The 21,289-nt window shown below is 39.7% G+C and overlaps 1 protein-coding gene across 3 annotated transcripts in view; it reads right to left on the bottom strand.

Moving 5' to 3' along the window:
- Window positions 1-596: 596 nt before the first annotated feature.
- LOC118263518 (MOB kinase activator-like 2) overlaps window positions 597-21,289 on the bottom strand; it is a 42,821-nt gene continuing 22,128 nt past the window's right edge. For 2 of the 3 annotated variants that reach the window (XM_035575556.2, XM_035575559.2), the window contains exons 2-5: window positions 4,477-4,634; window positions 2,933-3,154; window positions 1,012-1,208; window positions 597-937 (exon numbers count right to left, since the gene is read on the bottom strand). In XM_035575556.2, the coding sequence (XP_035431449.2) occupies window positions 818-937; window positions 1,012-1,208; window positions 2,933-3,154; window positions 4,477-4,634 (697 nt within the window). In that variant the 3' untranslated portion in view covers window positions 597-817. Of the gene's footprint in view, window positions 938-1,011; window positions 1,209-2,932; window positions 3,155-4,476; window positions 4,635-5,807; window positions 7,045-21,289 lie in introns of those variants that run through there. The other variant, XM_035575555.2, reaches the window with a different exon arrangement.

The following is a 21,289-nucleotide window of genomic DNA, read 5'->3' as shown; positions in this document are numbered from 1 at the left end:
ACACAGTGTTTTAGAAACCCCGATTTTGTCTCATGCCCTTTTTATTGTTAAAATCGTTAGTATATATCATTCTAAGCATTACAGCGAAAATCCGGCATCGATACGACTTTTAGTTTTGCCAAAAAAAATATCGAAAGTTTCCCTATATCCGGGTCCGAAAAATCACAAAAATGTAAATATAAAATAAAATATACAATTATTAAAAAAAATAAAAATAAAGTTAAGTTGGCACTTAAAACAAGAAACATTCTGTCCATTTTTGGAATATGTAATGTTAATAGATTATGAAATAATCATTGTTTTATTGTATTTCTTTTATATTTTTTATTTCAAGTTTAGTTATTAGATTGAGATATTTATATAGTATACTCTTCATACGTTAATCTATCAACTTAAAAAAAATCACAATCTAATTCCGCGTTATTCAAAAGTTATTAAGAGTTTTTGTTATATTAAGAGTTTTTGTTTTTGTTATTAACGTATGAAGACGAAGTCGCGGACAAATGCTAGTACATATAATTATAGTTTTGCCCAAATTTTCCTTTTAATCGTGTGGTTATCTGTCATGTGGTTGAGAATTAAATAAAACTAGGTAGTCTCATAAAGCTTTCATTTTATTAGTTAAACAAATATCACTTTTATTTACAACCAAAGCGATCACAAATTATAAGTAAAACTATTCGTAATCACCTAAAACTACTTAACAGATCGAAATATTTACAATAGAATTAACAATCGTTTAACTGGCGAAACAGTCGGCGCGGAGTGGCGGAGGCGGCGGCGGCGGCGGCGGCGGCGGGCCCGCGCGGCGCCGGCCTCACGCCGTGGCCAGCGGCTGCGTCACCACGGGCTCGCGGCGCCGCGGGGACGCCTCGTCCGCCGCCTCGCCCGCCGCCGGCTCCGACAGCCGCAGCGCCACCTCCAGGTCGCGCAGCACCTGCACACAGCACTCGGGTCAGTCTCGGCGCGCGAGCCGCCGCGTACTACTCACCCGCCGCGCGAGATACTGACCTCGGTCTCCTTGTGGTCGAGCAGTGCGAAGCGGCGGTCTAGCGCCGTGAGGTGCGCGAAGGTGAGGTGCAGGTGCGCGTGCAGGCGCAGCAGCGCCAGCTGGCGGAAGTGCGCGGCGTACATGTGCGCCACCACGTGGAACAACAGCCGCACCACGCGCCGCACCACGCCCTCGAACTGCGCCGGGAACTCGTTTGCTGCAACCACAAGTAAATTCCATTATTCTGCAACACCTACCTATATCTGGTGAAGTATCTCTGGCTATTGAACATCGGTGACGGCCTAATTCTGCTGACTGCTGTAGTCAGGTCGATGTGGACTGACACCACACTCCCCGGATACCTTGAGGGGGAGGGGGCTGTGTACTTTGGTATCACTGCAGTAATACAACAGGTGGAGATAATTTGATGATGAATGAGATTGTAAGCCCCAGTAGTGACAGAAAGTCACGCTTATTACACTAATTATCGTATGAGTACAAAATATTATTTTTTCCTTCTCCATCCTGAATTGGATTAGGTAGTTGTTTTATGTTTAATAGATTTTGTTAGTCCTGATCAGGGATATAACGGAGGTAGGTAATTTTCGGCGGAGTCGGGGTTTTTACATTTGCTTTATCGGAGTCGGAGGACAAATAAAACATTATTTAGTAATTCTTTTCTTCATTTTAATTTTCAATCATTAAATAAAACAACAAAAATAACTGGCCAAGTGCGAGTCGGAATCGCCCATGAAAAGTTCTCAATACAAAAGTTATTGAAGTGAAAAAAATTACTTGGTTTTACATAGTTTTTGTATGAACGACAAAGTTATATTTGCGGTTTTTGAAAATGTATTATTCCTTAAAAACTAATTATGATACATATCTTCAAACCAATTTTCAATTGAAATCTACATATATATTTTTTTTAGTTTTCTCACTCTCTTATTTTAAAAGTAACACACACATTTTTCCACTTTAGAAGCGTCTATCTTTCAAACAATTGATTTTGACGAAATATGGTTTTAGGAACCTTAATTTCTTTTTTTAAATCACTATTTATAGACACACATCACGTATAATTATCTTATAACAATCACGTTGATTTTTAAAATTATTTTTTATTCCAAATTCAAATAGCGGTTACCAGAATACATCAACCTACCAAGTTTCAACTATGTAGGGGTAGGGCCCACAGTTTTGGTTATAAACGGCTGTGATATACGGACGGACGGACGGACAGACAGACATGACGAATCTAAAAGCAAAAAATGGGTTCCGTTTTTGCCATTTGGCTACGGTAAGAAAGAAAGAAAAATCATTTATTCGGCACCCGGTACCCTAAAATGGCGGTTTTCTAAATAAAGCAAATTAAAACAAATGAATTTAAGCCCAAAGTAGTATTTTACATTATATTAAATGAACAATAGCTTTAAAACAAAAGTAATGTATTTATGTGTTATACTTTTCGAACTGGTACTATGTATATGTACCAGTTCGATAGACGATAGAGTGCACGCAGTGGGAGTGGGGGGGGAGTCCCCGCGCGACATGTGTGACCCTGGGTATAACAGTCGGCACACACCGCCGCCGCTATTTAATGCTTGGACCTCCGATTTAAAGTGTCGGCGCCGCAGTCCGAACCGAACATGTAAAATTAATCGGCAGTTCCGAGTTAATGGAACCGGAGTCGAAGCTCCGTGACATCCCTGCTATTGATAGTTGCAAAAGGCGTGATAAAAATGGAACTTACGGGTTGTTGAGGAATCGGGGATTAGAATGGGGGTAACTGGGCCTCCGGTAACCTCACTCACACAATGAAACACAATGCAAGCTTTGTTTCACGCCGGTTTTACTTGAGGCCGTGGCATGACTCCGCTCGAGCCGGCCCATACGAGCCGAAGCATCGCCTCTCCCACACTTGAAATGTAATGTACTTACCATACTTAGTAGGAAAGACGGTTTCGTCGTTGACAGTCTTCTGCGTGAAAGTCATCACGTAATCGACGTACTGCGGCGCGGCGACGCGGGACTTCTTGCCGCGCTCGTCGTACCAGGCGTAGGTGCGGCCGCCCGGGCCCGTCATGTCGGGGCAGCTGGCGGCCGTGCAGAACTCCGACACCGTGCCGTACAGCAAGTTCACGTGGTCGAATAGCGCCAGCGCTGGAAAACGTACACCACCCTCTTAACTCGAGAACCAACACAGACAACACTACCCGAACTAAGGTCGTCTACGTCCATTGAATAAAATACTAACTGTAAACATTGGTCGGCTCAGAGGCCAACCAAAGTAACAAGAACCGAAAAAGTAGCAGAAGGGTCAGCAATATGTTCGATGTGCTAATGTGCGCGATGTGGTTTAAAGTGCTCGATGATAGAAGAGCTTTTTTCTAAAACTAGAACAGAAATTGTTTGAATTTAGTACTAGATGGCCCTGATTTAGGATACTACTGAGACAGTCTTTAGGCAAAATTCTCGCAAAATATTCGTTTTGACTGTATAAGCAAACAAAAAGCTATCACCAACACACCCAGTCAGGGAATAGCCACATGGAAGGTAAATCGCGAGCAAATCATCAAAATCGAAATCTATTTACAGACACATACGGCCAATACTTTGATCATAAATGTATGTCTAGGTGGAGTTTCACCATACAATAACAACAAACATGGCGTTGCTAATTTTCAATTAAAATTGACTTGGCCTGCTTTTATCAGAATTTAAAAAAAAGTTGAGTAACTTTATAATGAACACTGGCCAACTCAAATCTTACCTACTTTAACACAATCTTACTACTTTTCTCACATTTGAAATAACAGCAATTGTTATAGGTATCCAATAAAACATAGAAATAGAGTTTTATACTAGTTCATAATGTTATTTTGTTCCTATACATATACATACATATTTGGATTTTGTACAAATCTTGGCACTAATTTAGACCTCCATTTTTTGCGGAGAAGCCCACCGCCAAGCATTGGTTTTTAATTGAACTAAGCTTTCCTTTTTTACATTATTTTTGGTAGGATTATTGTTTTCTAAAACCCACACATCTCTATGTTGGCATCGCTACTTATGACCTTACTACTTTTAACGGTCTGTTTATACTGATATTTTAGCCATGTGCACTTCACAATCCGAAGTAGGTACATAGTTAAGAGATTTCTATGTCCTGTCTATGTGTGATGATGTGAGGACACATTGGTAATGCCTTGACAAAAATAATGACCCAAGTTCCAATTTTGCTGAACCGTGGACAAATACGTGTATACTTGTACTTACACTCGCATGCTATGGTATTAAAGCAGCCCCAACTCGTTATTAAAGGCACCGAAAATATCAAGAAACATAAACCATTTGATTTGATTGATTATTGTGAAATTTCGGTGTGTAGTCGAGCAACGATACGCCACTCGAGGAGTTTTCCCAAAGATGGCAGAAGCGTACAATAAAACCATGTGGTGGTGGTTGCAGGGAATACTGACTGTGTGAGGCGAGCCACTCGTTGTAGTCGAGCCCGAGCGGCAGGTCGACGAGCTGGCGCATGTCGAGCTCGGGCAGCTTGCGCTCCAGCAGCGCCTCCTGCAGGTACAGCTTGGGGTCGCCGGCTGGCTCACCTTCGCGCTCCTTGCGCCGCGCCTTCCTGCAACACAAGCGCACACACACTTACTGTTTCTATTCCATACCATCGAACCGAGCTCTCGACTGACTAACAACCCTGCCGCACAAAGGCCAACCAAATGAAATACAAATAATTCCCTTCGGAAAGGTTTATTTATTACAATGCAATAACACAATTGATAAACTGCGAACTGCAATAGCTAGTGAAATCCTATTATCTAACGTGTTTTTTTACATTGCAAGTAGATATATGTATTAAAATAAGTATTTTATTTAGATTGTTATATCATAATTTGAGCAATTACTTACTACTAAGGTTAATATTATGGGATAAAATAAGGGTTTATTTGTATATGACTTTCATTAATGGCAGGATATAATGATTAAAACAAATAAAATCAAACATTTCAAACATTTTAGAAATTTCACTTAATAGTGGATGAAATAGGGGTTGACAGTTTGTTGTATAATCGACTTTCAGAAAAGTTATAATAAAGAAACAGGTCTGTGCGGGTCGGTACCATAATCTGTTCCTTTATTATCGCAAAGCATAGCTAATCAGTCGTGTTCGCGCCGCAACACCGCATGCGTCGAACACACTGATAACCTTATCAGTACAGTAACAAACAGCTGACTAAGCAGCGCGGCCTTCGTCAACTTTACTTTGACGTGGCTGTATGTTAGTGTTTGCAATGCAACCACCACGCCGTTTAACAATCACACGGTCCACGTACGCGAGTGTCGCACCAGCAGGACGCGAGGGCACGACGGCCAGCACAGCTGTAGAGCAGCAGGTGCAGTGCGTGCTCGAGCGACGCGCGACGTCACGCCGCGCGCCGCGGCCGTGAGTGATACTATATGACTCAACTGGTACCTTTCCTCAGGTGACGGTTTAACGTTATGCGTAATAATTCTGTTACAATATTTTACTATGGTAAGCAATACATCAGCTAGTCACGGTGCGCAGGACAGCTGCTTTTCAACGATGTTTTTTGACGAGTGTATAGATGCATTACATACTTACGTGCATATGTTTAGCGCACATTAATTTGTAACTTTAAAAATAACCAACAGCACACCACAGTCAGTCACATTTAATATTTACATCACAAAATGGGTTTGTGCCGGCATAGCGGCCGCAACATCGCACTACCGCTCTCGTACAGCACAGTACAGCCACAGTGGTACAGCTCACCTGAACGGTACGGCTGAGTACAGATAGGAAGGCAGCGAGAACAACACTCCTAGCACAACTGCGTGGCACATCACGCCGACGACTGACCGCTGCGAGCGCTCGGCCCTCTCGGGGCTCGGCGACTCGCTCTCGCTCCACTCCGCGGAACACATTGCGCGAGCGAGTGGCCGCGCCCGCCCGACCGAGTCGCACTCGCGAGTTGCGCCTGCGCAAGCTCTCCGCGCCACACCCGCGCCCCGCCCGCGCCGCACCTTCGTCCCCGCGCCTCCCGCCCCGCGCCTCGCCAGTGACGCGCGGCGCTCATCAACAATAAACATTATCGTAGTTGCCGTATCATGCGCGATGCACAAGTACGCGTTACACTTACACAGTAGCGTAGCATGGCCTAAAATAGGCCAAGGCGACGTTACAACAAGGAGGTAGGTTTTCCTATCGTATCGATTAAGTACGGTTACGGTACGAAAATACTCATGCAATTCACTTGTTCACTTTGAGCAGGTTGATAAGACACCGCCGCCGATGCACGCACCACCGACGTTACATCACCACTGATATTACACTCCATGACAAGTATAGTATTGCAGCGAAACTCCTGTGCTGACACAATTGTTTACTTTCAAGAACAACATAGCTGTGTTTCTTGCACAGCGTCAGCACGCCAGTCGTCTTGGCGGACGAGTTAGTGTCGAATAGTAATTTATAATAAATTATTACTACTATGTACTAGTGAATTGATTTATATATTGTGACCGATTCTTACTGAATAAAAAATAACATATTTTTATGTTAAACGGTTTTAACGAGTTCGTACTACCAATCAAGTCGTTTCGTTTGATTTCCATAATGGAGGTAGTTGTGGAAAAAATAGATATTACATGGCCATCCAGTTTATGTGTACCAAAATATCACATTGATCAGTCGTTAAGAAAGAAGTAAAATTCCAATTACTTTTGACCCAAACAAACAAATGGGGCAATTTAAATAAAACCGTTTAAAAAAATAACGTTCAAAAGTGTTGGTACTAGATAGAGGTCATCGTGTATTACTTGATTGCAAAACCGGTGCAATGGAACAAAGTAACTATGTAACACAGAGTAGGGGCCTTCTGATTTGGGTGGCTTAGATTAGATTAGGTTACAACTGTGATCCTGAACGACGCCACATCAAAACGTTTCAGGTAGCTTTTGAGTGCTTTGAAGATCCAATACGAAAACTCGTTTTTTTGTGTTGGGGTGGTATTATGGGGATGATTGTTTACTGATTATCTACGAGTGCCTTAATTAAATTTAATTAAGTTTGATGGCCTTAAGGTTATCAAATTCTATCATTACCAATGACAAAACCTAATCTGCGATAGATTACTACAGTAGTAAGCAATCTCATAATTAATTATGTTGAATATTATACCCAAGTCCTTCACAGAGTAGACGCGATTTATCAGCTCTAACACCAAAAAGTAAATATAGGTCCTAACTGTGGTGACCATAAAACATTTTACCTGATACAATGTCATAATTCAATTCAATTAATTTATTAATATCAATAATATACCAAACTTTAACCTTTATTATAATTAGGTTTAACGTTCCGGCACAGCAGCAGCGTCAGGTTTACAAGTAGTACTCCACTACCAAGCAGTTTTGCTGTAGATAATGCAAGCTAGTTTTCGCAGGTTTTGAACAAATAAAAACTGTTGGTATTGGTATCGATCTGGTGTGAACGCTACTCAGTCTGCAGTAAAGCGGTGCGGGGAGAAGGGGAACGCCACACGGGCGCGGGGCGCGGGGCGCGACTTACTTCAAGGTCGCCGTCTGTTTATACACCACCTCTCTAGCACACGTCACACGCCGCCATGCCTCGAGGTCACAAATTACACTCCATTCATAGAAATGGAAATGCTACAAAATAAAATTTTCACCAAGCCATGACAGTCAGGGTACAGGCTTTACAAACAAAAAGTTTGAGACGGTTGATCCAATGTGAAAAATAATTTATTTTAGTTTGTCCACTGATGTTTGGGACAACTTAAAATTCTGCCAAAGCGGTTTGGTATGGTCGGATAGAAAACTAATCCAGGTATAGTCGACGGAGCCCCGTTACATGTCGAGTCTGATATTTCTGTTCGCATTTTTAATATTTCTGTGGTTCGCAGGGTTTGAAGAGATCTTAATATTTCGCTTCTGTTCGCTCATTTTGCTCGCGCGCTATCTAGTTTCCATCGTACCATAATAGTCTCGATTCTTAGCGTACCTTATCACATTACCCTTTTTTATAATTACTTTTAAGGTAAATGCAATTTACCTATACCTAAGTTATTGTATCATTCATTACTCCGTAACTTTTAATACCAAGCCGTCTTGCGTTAGAGAACTCATAAGGTCACAAATCTATCACTGTTTTAGTTAGTCCAGGCTAGTCATTCCGAAGCTACTTCCACGCGGTTTCACTCAATCTGCTCACCTCCCATTGATCGTAGCGTGTTGTTATATCGCTTATGATAAATCTCAATAATTTGACTATCCAAGACAAAAATAATTATTTAAATCGGTACACTGGTTTTGGCGTAAAGAAGAAACAGAGAAATGAGTTACTCTCGTATCTATATGGTTTTTCACCCACTGCACGGCTCCTATTGTTCATAGCGTAATATTTTATAGCCTATAGCCTTCCTCGACAAATAAACTATCCAACACAAAAATAATTATTTTTTAATAATTTTTTTTATCAGCTCTAGTTCTGTAGATTAGCGTATTTCTATTTATAGATTCAGTAGTTCTGGAGATTAGCGCGTTCAAATAAACAAACTCTTCAGCTTTCTACAGTTTCATAACTCAACGATATAATTTCGAAAGACGAATTCAACTAAAAATCGCATCTTTTTTCACACAGATATAATTTTAATACTCTCTAGTATACATTAGCTCTACCGCAATTTAGACTGTCCAAGTTACAGAAGGTCTTCATGGGGCTACGTGTTAAATGTTATCCCACACTCCAGTCTTTCTCCCCAAAAACCTTAGTAGCATACGAGTATTAGATCTTAATGAAAGCAAAGGAGATCATTTAGGCTTCATTCAGCCTGAGCTCCTGCAGGATGCCGATGGTCAGTCTAGTCACCCCCACGAGAACTCCAACAAGCAGGCAATCTTGTTGGCTACGGCTGCGGTGTCATATTAAGTGGAACCGATCGTTTGCAAGTCTGACTCGCAAATGGCTAGATTTTTCAAAAAAACCACGGGACCGAAAACTCTGAATGCCGAATCTTATAAGCCGTTGAATTGATTGAAATTCGGTACAACAATAGTTTCAGACCAAAGATATGAAGTAGGATTATTATCCTGTAAATCTCACGGGAACGAGTCCAGTACAGAGTATAGGTCCATTTACAACAGTGGACGGACTAGACCAATGGAAGTAGCTCTGTCTATTGGGATCTCACGAAAAAGACGACTTAAGAGGAATCTGGTGGCATTTGATACATTAGTAGAATCATCATCATCATGAGCCGGAAGACAGCCACTGCTGAACAAAGGTTTACCTCTAAGTTCTTCACGTCGAACGACACCTCGCCACCCGCGTCGGTTAACCTATTGAGAGGTCTGCCCACGCTACGTTTTCCGGGCGGCGGTCGCGGTCACCACTACTATTTTTCTGGCCCAGTGGCCATCAGTCCTTCGAGAAACTGTCCATTGCCACTTCAGCTTGCAGATTTTCTTTTGCGAATTTCCATATTTCGAATTTTGTCGCGCATAGTATCTCCGAGCATAGCTCTATCCAACGCTCGCTTGTCGCCGGGTGACTCTGATGAGACGGCAGACCGACACGACCAAAGACAGGTCAGGCGCAGGATCAACGCTTTACTCGCTTTCCGAGGCACGAGAACTTCGCCGAACTCCTTAAGTCCGAGATAACCATGGTCATTTTGCTCAGAAAGTGACCCGCGACACGCCACTGCGCCAACCGTGCAGCAGTATTTATAATAAGAAGTAACTTGAAATAATTGATCTGCCACCATTTCCGCGTCTTTACATTGTGTGACCTTTAATTTATTCGTAACTGTAGAATAAAGTCCGATAAATCAATACAATGTCAGTCGGTGTCAGTCGCCGCGCCCGCGGTGCTGTTATTTAGATTTAGATAATTTTATTCTATACTAAAAAACAAATCAGTCAGATCGTTGCAATGTGAGTCACTCTGAAGCTGTTACTCAGCACTTACATAACCATAAGCATGACAATCAGTCTTCTTGAGGACACAGGTTACTCGAATCTTGAACTTACCTGAAAAGATAAGAAAAAATAAGAACGTTAAACGTGACCTTGCTACTATCACCAATATGCAAAGTATAATATTTAGTGTTACCGTGTGGCTCAGTGGAATACAATATTACTTATGTTAAGTACTAATTGCAAACCCCAAAGTGAAACGGTGTGAAATTGCAATCCCCATAGTGAAACGGTGTGAAATATGGCATGATTATGATAAATGTATGAGTACAAAGCTCCATTAAAATCGGTCTATTAGTTTCCATGTTCAATACCCAAAATGTCCGAATGTCAAAATATGCAAGTCCCAAAATGTCCAATACCATTTGCTCCTCTGGCACTTCTCGTATTTATATAACATGTATAAAAGTAACACAGAATTTCCAAAAACTTTAGTTCCAAAAATATTGAAACATACACAATAGAATAGAATCTACAGCGAAAGGAGACCGGTAAACTTTCATAGTTCAAAGGTTTAAAAATCTAACCAAACCTATGCAAGTCGGAGTGGCTCGAGTCACTCTTTTATGAATATGTAATTTTTCGAATTGGGCATTTTGAGCCCGAACCTTTAATTCTGTAAGTTACGCGTTACAGTCGCGCGACGGCGCCGGCTCGATTCGTGAAGCCGTTTGTTAATTGTCTACTGTGCATGGGACTCACTCATCAATTAGTCGGTCAATGTCATCGTGTCTGTGAATACGTAAACATTTAGCAGTATATTATTATGGTAACTAGCTTTTGTCTGCAACTTCGTCCGCGTTGAATAATGACTTCTGGCAGAATTTGGGTTTTTGAATTTAGTATTTTCCAATGTATATGTTACAGTCATAATGATTAAATAGCTATTATACATAATAACTGGTCATTATTTATTTATTTATTTATTAAGGCTTACCAACTAAGATACATACAGACAATCTTAAAAATATGGGAAACAACAGTTAGTGTATTATATATAAATGCCCAATTCACCAGACAATGTAATAAATTCATCACTTTATCTGGACATTTTTCATAATAGGGAGTCTAAGTTAGTCAAAGTAATAATACATGTGTAACTCAAAATGTCACAAGAGCCTTACTTATAACAATAAATATTAGTCTTTAATCTTAAAGACTAATTTTTTTTAGCATAAATTTGATTCGCATAACGTAAGTAGGCCTATTGACTTACGAAATGGTGGTGGTGAACTTGTAGTGCCCCATACATAATTCTGATCAAACTAATTTGCTACAGTTTCTGTAACAATTAAATAATAATGTTGGTTAAAAATTTAATATGCTGTGCAACAAAAGTTGGTGACAGAACCGAATTGCTTCAAACCCGACTCCACGTAGTCTTGTTTGTCCAACCCCTAGTGTAATTTAAAGTCGCGCAGGAGCGAGGTGGCCCACGGGCTGAGGAGCAGGAGGCTGCTAGCGAGCCACCGTGGCCGAGCCTGGCCGGCAAAGCAGGCCAACAAGCCGAAGCTGCGGTGGTAAGCGATTAGCACGCGTGGGGCCGCCGAGTGCAATAACCAAAATATTTTACAGTCTAGTTATATTTATTATATTGTTACATAATTTGTTGTATTTGTTATCTTCAGAAATCAGATGTAATTGTGAAAACTCTCAGAAGAATTCCAGAAACTAACCAAAAGTGACATGATTGAATCCAGTAGCTGTATTTTTAGGCGACGATGGAGCATAATTAATTAATACTAATTCCATAAGGAATATATTTTATTTTACCGTCATGCATACCCCAATCCCAATATTATATGGTCTACCTTTTCGATAGCAATATACACTCGGCGTCACAAAAATCGCACCTCTTTAAAAGTTCCCTTCATAGTCATTTTAACCCTATTAATCAATGGCAGACATATGACTGTAAGGTATCATTGGAAAGGCAATTCATTTAAGTTTAAGAATAAATCAATGGATTTGTTTTTTTGTTTACCAGGGAATAAAAAAGCAAGCAAATGCAAATGGTTAAAAAGTTACATTTTATTTTATCAGTAATAAACAACTTAAAACCTAGTGTTACCCCCCTAGCCCTGATGACTGCTTCCATGCTTTCTCTCATGGACGAATTAATGTGACAACAGTCTCTTGAGGAATGTTATCCCATTCTGAATATTTTGACAACATTTTTTTAACGTTACGTGCTGATGAGATCTGTTGTGTTTAGGAATTCTAACTGTTGTTAATTTAAAGGTCGTTAAACGTACTTTCAATTGATACCAATATTAATAATGTGTAATGTATTCGTTACTGGCGGGACATGTTTTAAACTTACAATTTTCCAAGAGGTGCGATTTTTGTGACGCCGAGTGTATATGGCAAGTCGTATACGGGCACAAATCTAGACTGCCCGACTGTTACTGAGAAGTTTCTGATGGATAAACCCAATAACACTTTGTCCGACTCGAGAATCAAACCCAGGACCTCTTGCTCAGCAGTGCCGCTAGCGATCACTAGACCACCGAGGCAGTGTAAGTATGGCGTATTAGTCTCGAATAATAAAAACGAATAACAAGACCGTTTAAGCAGCTTATAGCCAGTTACAGCCAGTGTTGGCAGCTGTACAATAATTGATTTTAATTTGCCACCTTTTTTCTTGGTCAGATTTCATCGACCAGGACCAACGTTACGATTGCTGCACGAAAAGTATCGTGGATGGAACCACTGTTCCTGTCATATTAAAATCTCTTCAATTGAAAACTTTGGTTTTAAAAATCGAATACCATTTATTTATTTAAAAAAGATTCTCGTTCTTGTCAAACTTGTTTAGTCGTTGAGAAAATGGAATTGACTCGAGAAAATTCAAAAGCGATGATTTATTATGACTTTCGAAGTGGTTTAACACAAAAACAGTTAGTTGACCGATTGCTTTCTGCATTAGGTGATAAAGCCCTACCAAAAACCACAATTAATATCAAATCAATTCAACGTGGACGTGTCAGACTCAGTGATGATCCCCGTCAAGGTCGTCCAAAAACTGCAGCCACCCAAGAAATGGTGATCCTGTCTAATGTTGACAATGTGCATAAGCTGATTGAGGAAGATCGACATGTGACATAGTGCGAAATTCAGGCAATTGTAGACATCAGCATGAGTCAAATATAAATAATGTTGCATGAACAATTAGGTGCTAAAAAAGCGGCACAGCAAAAGGTGGTGCGTCAGAACTCTCAAAAGATTCCACGGGAGATCCACAAATGCTGTATATAACATCGGATCAGGTGACGAATATACGCGTACGAACCCGAAACAAAAAGCAAGGCACGAGTTTGGGTGTTCGAAACTGAGTTAAAGCCAACAAAAATTAATCGTTCCCGGAGTGTTGCGAAAACAACGGTGACCACGTTTGTCTCCAAAACCGGCGACCATAAGGGAGAACGGTTAATGCAGAATGGCAATAGCATTTGTTTGCCACAGACCATTTCTGAACTCCGTAAAGAGAGAACTACAACCACCGCATTATCCTCCATCACGACAATACTCACACCACGCACAGAACAAAACAGTTTTTAGACCAAGAAAACCTAGAATTATTAGACCATCCGTCATACAGCACCGACCTAAGCACTAATGATTACTATACTTTTTCTAAGAGACACCAACTTCCGAATGGAATGGTTGCTTCAATGGTTGGTATCCATCGTATGGAAAAATGTATCAAATTTCGCGGAGATAACTACGAAAAGCAATAAATACATTTTTTTTTCATTCATTGCGCGTCGAACCATTGGTCTCATGATATAGATTTCAGTCAATCAGAAGCCGTAATACAAAAAATAGTGACAGCGCTCAAGTCGGTTGGCGTTGCAACTTGCAACACCGCACAGTTCTTTTCTTCGCCTGTAAAGTTGGTAAAAATCACTTAAGCGGTGTTGTAAGCCAAGGGACGATAGGTAAGTACCTGATTATGGTGCACCGATAGACACCCGGATTGCTAAACTTGGCCAACGTTTTTAGAGTTAAACAGCCACAATATGCGTTGGCGCAGGGATTGCACGTAACACTGAGGTTGCGACAAATAGATCAAAAGAAGCTAATTTAGAATGTGGAACTAAAAACTTTCTGTAAAACGGATTACTTTGCCTTATGAATAACAAACTCATCGGGTACCTATAAAATACGCTTTTTTACAGAATGACTACACTTTAAGCCAGGGAATGTTATAGTCGAAGGGACATTTCCAGATTCCTGAAACCACGAAAACTTATAAGAATGATGTACACCACCGTTCAAAAGTTTGGAATCACCCCAATTTTCGTCGTCAGAAAAACTATACCGCAATAAATCCATCAAAAAGCATATTGTTATTAGAGATTAGTATTTTTACGACCGTACTAACAACAATATTTAACAAAAACACTAATTTCTTATCAACTATCCATTGTTTTCAAAAAAGACCAACACACGTATTTCATGAACACTCAAGTTGCGGCACCGCCCTTTGAAAATTTGTTAGAATAGGCGGTTTTAAGCTATGTTGTAGAAATCTTTGGAATATTGGTGTATTATTTCTAAAATTATCAGTTTATAGTTCAGTGAGAGACGTGAGAGTGTATGACGTTCATGTGATAGTTACAAACGTTTGCAAGCTCATAAAATGGCAAAAAGGAAACAAATTTCGCTTGAACAGCGGAGTGCTAACTGTACTTTGAGCGAAGAAGGCTATTCTTTGCGCCAAATCGCAGAAAAGGTCGGTGTTTCGTACATTATACTCTTGTACGAAAAAGAGCTACTGGAGGAAATCAAGACTGGAAGAGATCTGGACGTCCCAAATCTACAACTAAGCAGGAAGAAAACTTCGTTGTGACATTATCAAACCGAAATCGACGTTTAACTGCACCTCAAATTGCCGCTACTTTAAATGAACCAGAGAAAAGTCAGTTTCAATAACAACTGTAAAAAGGCGTTATCTATCTGCTGGTCTAAGAGGATGTGTACCAGCGAAAAAACCCAGATTGACTAATGTTCATAAAAGGGGAAGACTGGAATGGGCTAAAAAACATAAAAACTGGACAGAAGAAGACTGAAAAAAGTTCTTTGGAAGGATGGGTGTAAATTTCTAATTTTTGGATATAATAGACGAGTTTTTGTGCGCCGATCAAAAGAGGAGCGGGCTTTAGAAACGTGTACTGTGCAGTCTGTTAAGCACAGCGGTGGTAGTGTGATGGTTTGGCGATGCTTTGGCAATAATAAACCCGGTCATCTGATCAAAATCACCAGGAAACTGAATAAAGAAGGCTATCTGAAAATACTTGAAGACAATGCCATTCCCTCTGGAATTAATGTGATCGGTCGTAATTTTCTTTTTCAACAAGATAATGAACCAAAGCATTCATCCAAATGAACCAAAGCAAAAACGATGTGAAAAAGTTTTCAAAATTATGAAGTGGCCGTCACAATCGCCAGATTTGTCTCTGATTGAATTAGTATGGGATGAACTTGATAGAAAAGTGAAGAACCGGTGTCCATCGAGCTCAGCACAGTTGTGGGAATATTTACAGAGCGAATGGAAGTCACTGGACTCCGAATACTTCAGTAAATTAATCAAAAGAATGAGTAAAATTTGTGAACAAGTAATAAATAATAAGGGTGACCATTTTGACGAAGCTTAAATTTAACGAAGAATGTTAACTTTTGGTCTTAATTGTCCTTAGTATATTTAACTGAATACTAATCTATGATTTGATTAAGATTTAAGTGTAATAAAGTACACTTTACACATATTATAGACGTTTTAATTAAAATTACGCTAGTGATTCCAAACTTTTGGACGGTAGTGTATTACTAGTTGACCTCGGATTTGTTGTTACAGTGATGTTAGTCAATATTTCTATCGTACTAAGTAATGTCTTGCTTACCACCTACTTGCTTGCCTACAATATTAATATTATGAAGCAACACCAAGTTTAACACATTTATAGCGATCAATTATTGGGATTGGGGCATGCATGACAGTAAAAAAAATCGACCGATAGCGCCGACGAGGAGAATAATGGTACGTCTTGTAATTATTTCATTGTGAGAACTGACGAAACCCAATTACTAACGCAAAAACCACACAAACAAAACTGGGTACCTACCTACCTACATACATAGTTATGTAAGTGAAACGAGCGCATGGAAGAGCTCTGAACGTCGCGCCGCGCAGCGCGCCGTATGTAGAGCGAGACACGTGGAACATTTCGTCGCCTGGTGCCTACAGTCTGCTGTCTAGCTAGCTAGTGCCGGAGCGTCCAGCACGCACTAGGCACCTGTGATTCACTTACACAAAATGTTCATTGAGTTCTAACTCATTTAATACATACAGGGCTGTCCAGCTTGGATTAGTATGGTATCTACCTAAGCAACCCCGGTTTTAAAGTTTATACCGAAAATATTGATCAATCATCATTATTATTACCGCATCATCACTTACCATCAGGCGAGATAGCGGCCAAACGTCGGCCCGTTTAACATTAAAAAATAAAAATCATTACCTTGATAATTTTGCATATGTTGTAGAGAAAAATACCCTTTTTATATTTTTTTGCATGAAGTTGTATATCTAAGGTGGTGTGTGAATGTGCTAAAGAGAAATATTCAACATTCAAAACAGTATCCGAGACACAGATAGCGTCAGGCTCTGGCGGAAATACAATGAAACACGCCATTTATACATTTTGTCACAACAAAATATGAGAGCTTATGGCGTTGACACTGCCACTGCTGCTGGAGGTGAAAATTCAGCAGATTTAATTTTCTATACATATTTGCCAAGCCTAAATATAATATTTTTGAGACAATGCCTAGTAATGTATTATTTGTGTGAAAGGCAATATACATCCTACTAATATGATTAAGCTACAAAGAGTTTGTTTGAAAGCGCTAATACATACATATCTGGACGTACGAATTCAATATTTTTTTTTGTGTAACATAATCAATTTATCGATAATCTATGCTAGTTAATAATAACCTTCCTCTTGAAACACAGTACCTATTTAAAAAAACTGATCAAAATCCGTTGCGTTGTTTTAAAAATGTAAGCATCTTTATATATATAATTCTTCTGTACGTGTGTATGTCACTGAACTTCTCTTAAACGACTCGACCGATTTTGATGAAATGTTTTGTGTGTGTTCAAGGGGATCTGAGAATGGTTTAGATTCACAATTTTGTCCGCTAGACAATGTTTTATTGATTAATTTTTAATTTATTAGCAGTTGTTGATTTTGGAATGTTTTACAATGGATCCGACTGACGGCGCTACCATCGCAGTGTCAAATATTAATGACGTTTAATATTGTCATAACATTTGAATAACAGGTAATTTTCATCAAAATGGTCCAGAATGATTTAGCTTATTAAAAAAAATTCAAATTAAAGACGTGTAGACAGGACAACGTCTGTCGGGTCCGCTAGTATACATATGTAGAGATAGTGAAAAGAGTCTTTGTTTAATACTACGCAGTGATAATGGGAATGAGGTAGCGGTGTGGTGCGACAGCGCAGCGAGAGGACGCGGCACGGTGGGTATCGAGGCCGGCGGCGGCGCTGCGGCCACGGTCCCGTTACTACTGTATTGTATCGTCGCCGGCAACGTTTGTGCTCTGAACCACTCAAAGAGTCAAAGAATATCGCAAAAATAGATGACACACGTAGAGTAAGCGAGGAACAAATGCAGAAAGAAGTGCTAGCAGGTAATGTAGTCGTAAAATTACACACATTTCTATGTTATTCACAAGAACTAACCAACATTTTTATCTGTATTTTTTCTTACCTTGGTTCTTTAGTTATTAATATGAATGTATTCTTTCATGTCATTTGAAAATACATGATTTACATTTTTCTGATGTTAACTTTGTGTATATGAACTCCACTCTCCAACGACGAGCTTTGCATGAAGAGGTTGATGAATGTAAAACCGAAAGAGGTTTGGCAGAATCATGCAATTTGGCTTTTGTCATTGTGCTCATGCCAATAGTTGTAATGGTAATATAATTATATGTAAATAAATAAATAAGTAAGCAGGCACATTTTCTTTCAGTAAATAACTGTAGTACCTACTTGTGAACACCGGATGGTGGTCACCAAGTGGGAGAGCCATGAGCTTCGGTATAAATGGACGAGCTCGATCGGAATGTGCTTGGCATTGATATATTTCTGTGTACTTGCGTTGTTTCGCCGTGAGGAGGACTCCTCTTTCTTACCCCTCAACTCTTGCAGGTTACACATATGTGACCCCGATACAATTAAGCAATCCGTTTGAAGGTTTACCGATCTATCCCATAGAAAAAAAGCAACTTATTTTTGTATTTGTCATGGGCGGAAAAGTCGTTCAACACGATAGAGGTCCACTCCCGCATATTATGTAGCCACGGCCTTTTTCCTAGCCCATCACTTCTTTTCCTTTCCTGTGTATACTGTGTGTGTGTGTGTGTGTACTATCTTTAATGTGTAAGCACGTGACCGTACCCAACTGTACTTTTTTATGGTATGCGTAAAAAAGTACCACAGCGTATTGTTATGAATCAGCAAGTAGCGCAATGGTCGTATTGCTGCAAAGTAGTTGGGTAGATGGGTGCTGTTGTGGTGGTTGCGAGTTGTGAGCGCGTTGGCGTGCCAGTGGGTGGTGCAGGTCGCGCCTGGCCGCCAGTGATCGATAGCGGCTGCGATACTGCCGCATAACGCTCCACCACTCGCTACCCGATACCGATGTGCCGACGTGTCCTACTTGTGCCAATATTGACATTATTTCATAAAATAATCTACGTTTAAGAAAGACGATCCAAAAATTAAAAATAAAGTGAGTAACCAATAGTTAACTTTTACTTCGAGTTTAAATGATAGTGAGTTGTGGGTGAAGAGACGAATACAAGACTCGTTGCAGACAATCGAGATTGGTCCATGTCGCTAAGCTGGTTTTAGGACACTTTTAATCCCCAAATTTAACTAGATAGAATAGATCAATAGACCTTGGAAAAGGTGATTCACAAAATCAAATTCTACTCGGACGAAGTTGCGTGCAAAAGCCAGTGTAAGAATAACTCAATAACAAAATACAAAATAGAACAAACACCTTTTAGAATTTACATTTACAAGACACTGTTTATTTTGTTGCTTATCTAAACTAATGTTAAAAAGAGGAATAGAGAGAATATTAAAAAAAAAACAGAGTTGATTAAAATAATGTATAAACCACAGTACGATCGATCATCGACCAGAACTAAGAGATCCTAGATACGCTATTACTCGTAGTTTTTGCCAAAACCATAACCAGATGAGCAGTGATTGAAATCCAATAGCATTTCCAATCTAGCATATTGTAGCATAATATAGAAACAAAATAAATACATAATTTATAATTAAGAAACAACTAATAAAATAACACTATATAGTTTACAAAATGTACCCTTGTGTCAGTTGCCGTGTGTTTAATAGTTGGTACCATTTCGTTGTGTTTAGTATATTCTAATCTACCCTCAAAATATTAAGCTCGAGATTTTTTGCTATCGACTATTGTAATTTTTGTGCTTTTAAAAATCGGTAAGTCCATAAAGTGAGTCTTTAACTGTGTTCGTGTAAATATTTGAATTTTGGCGACATAGTTCCAGGCCATGCAGTTGCGGCAGTCCAAATATTTGCTATACATATATACGGAAAATCGATTGACCATAACACATAGCCAAAGGAGTAATACTGGGGACGATTCGGTAGTCTTGGATAAAATAATGTACGATGTTTTAAATATTCAAGGTGGTTACAATAAGTTTTCTTATTATGAGGGGTGGTTATGGTTTTAGGGCAGTGAAAACAGAAGAGCATTGAGTAAAACAAAATGGTCCTTGGATGAAAATATGACGCTTGCTGAACTGATATAGTTCTGAATTCACAAAAATCTCATGGAAAATGTGTGTTAATTTTAAGTGTGGGAGAGCCATGCTTCAGCACGAATGGGCCAGCTCGACCGGAGTGACACCATGGCCTCACAGAAAAACGACGTGAAACAATGCTTGCGTTGTGTTTCGTTGTGTGAGTGAGGTTACCGGAGGCCCAATTCCTCCCTTCCCAATCTTCCCAATCCCCGATTCCCGAACAACAACCCTTAAATTCCTAACCCCTAAAAAGCCGGCAACGCACTTGTAACGCCTCTGGTGTTTGTATTAGTTTGCTGTCGCATAATACCAACTACGTGTATTTTTGTTTTGGTGTATTTTTTTACCTGTCGTATTAAAATTGTGTCGGTCGTTTTTTTCCAAACAATAGGGTAGATGACAATTTTTTTTTATCTTAATGTCCATGTCCATTCATGTTGACTGCACGGTTGGCGCGGTGGCTGGGCAACTGGCTGCCGTGCAACGTGTAGCGGCTTCGATTCTCGCACGGAACAACTCTTTGTGTGATCCACAGACTGTTGTTTCGGGTCTGGTAGCTATGTGAATGTGAACTTGTATGTTTGTAAACGTACCCACGACACAGGAGAAAATCCTAAAGTGGGGCAACGTTTTAAAAAAAAAAATCTTGTAGATTATTTTAAATACGTGTCTAATATTTTTAATACATAAAGAACTAAATATATTTTTAATTGTCATATCCCGTCATCATCCATATCGTAGATTTCTTCACACGTACATACTGACTGTGAGAATATTTAAATATGTCGTTCTTTCAGAGTTTCTCGACGGGTAAAGTTATGTTCGAATAGCTCGCTTTCGCAAAACAAAGATTGATTCTACATCCGCGGGCTCGATCCCACAGCAAAATACCACAAGAAATAACGCTGTGAAAATAACTAAAATAGACGCGCCTTGCCTTGCTGTCACGTCCATGTGCTACCTAATTTGTGTAACAGCATAATCAGCTGAGCTTAATCTGCCTGAAAGTATTTGGAGCCGCCATTGTAATCTATCATCTGGTGTGCTATCTAAAAGTATACTCTCCTTAACAAATTCCAATTTTTGTCCGTTCAAAACAACATAAAGTTAGATATTTTGCACGTTGGGCAAGCTAAATTTAATGCATTTGGTTTTTTTCTCATTGAACGCCAAGTTATTAGTAGTAAAAAACCAATTATAAAGTAGAAGGATGGAGCAAACATGAGTTGTGATATGAGTTGCTGTGTCACCCACCCTATTCGCCAAATTTGGCCTCTAGCGACTATTTTCTGTTTCGAATTTCAAAAAATTACTAATTAACAATTATTTAGCTCCAACGAGGAAATCATGCTCG

This window comes from Spodoptera frugiperda, chromosome 27, assembly GCF_023101765.2.
Source record: "Spodoptera frugiperda isolate SF20-4 chromosome 27, AGI-APGP_CSIRO_Sfru_2.0, whole genome shotgun sequence".
Classification (NCBI taxonomy): domain Eukaryota; kingdom Metazoa; phylum Arthropoda; class Insecta; order Lepidoptera; family Noctuidae; genus Spodoptera; species Spodoptera frugiperda.
The sequence above is the reverse complement of the archived record's forward strand: the minus strand, read 5'-3'. Positions and strand labels throughout refer to the sequence as shown.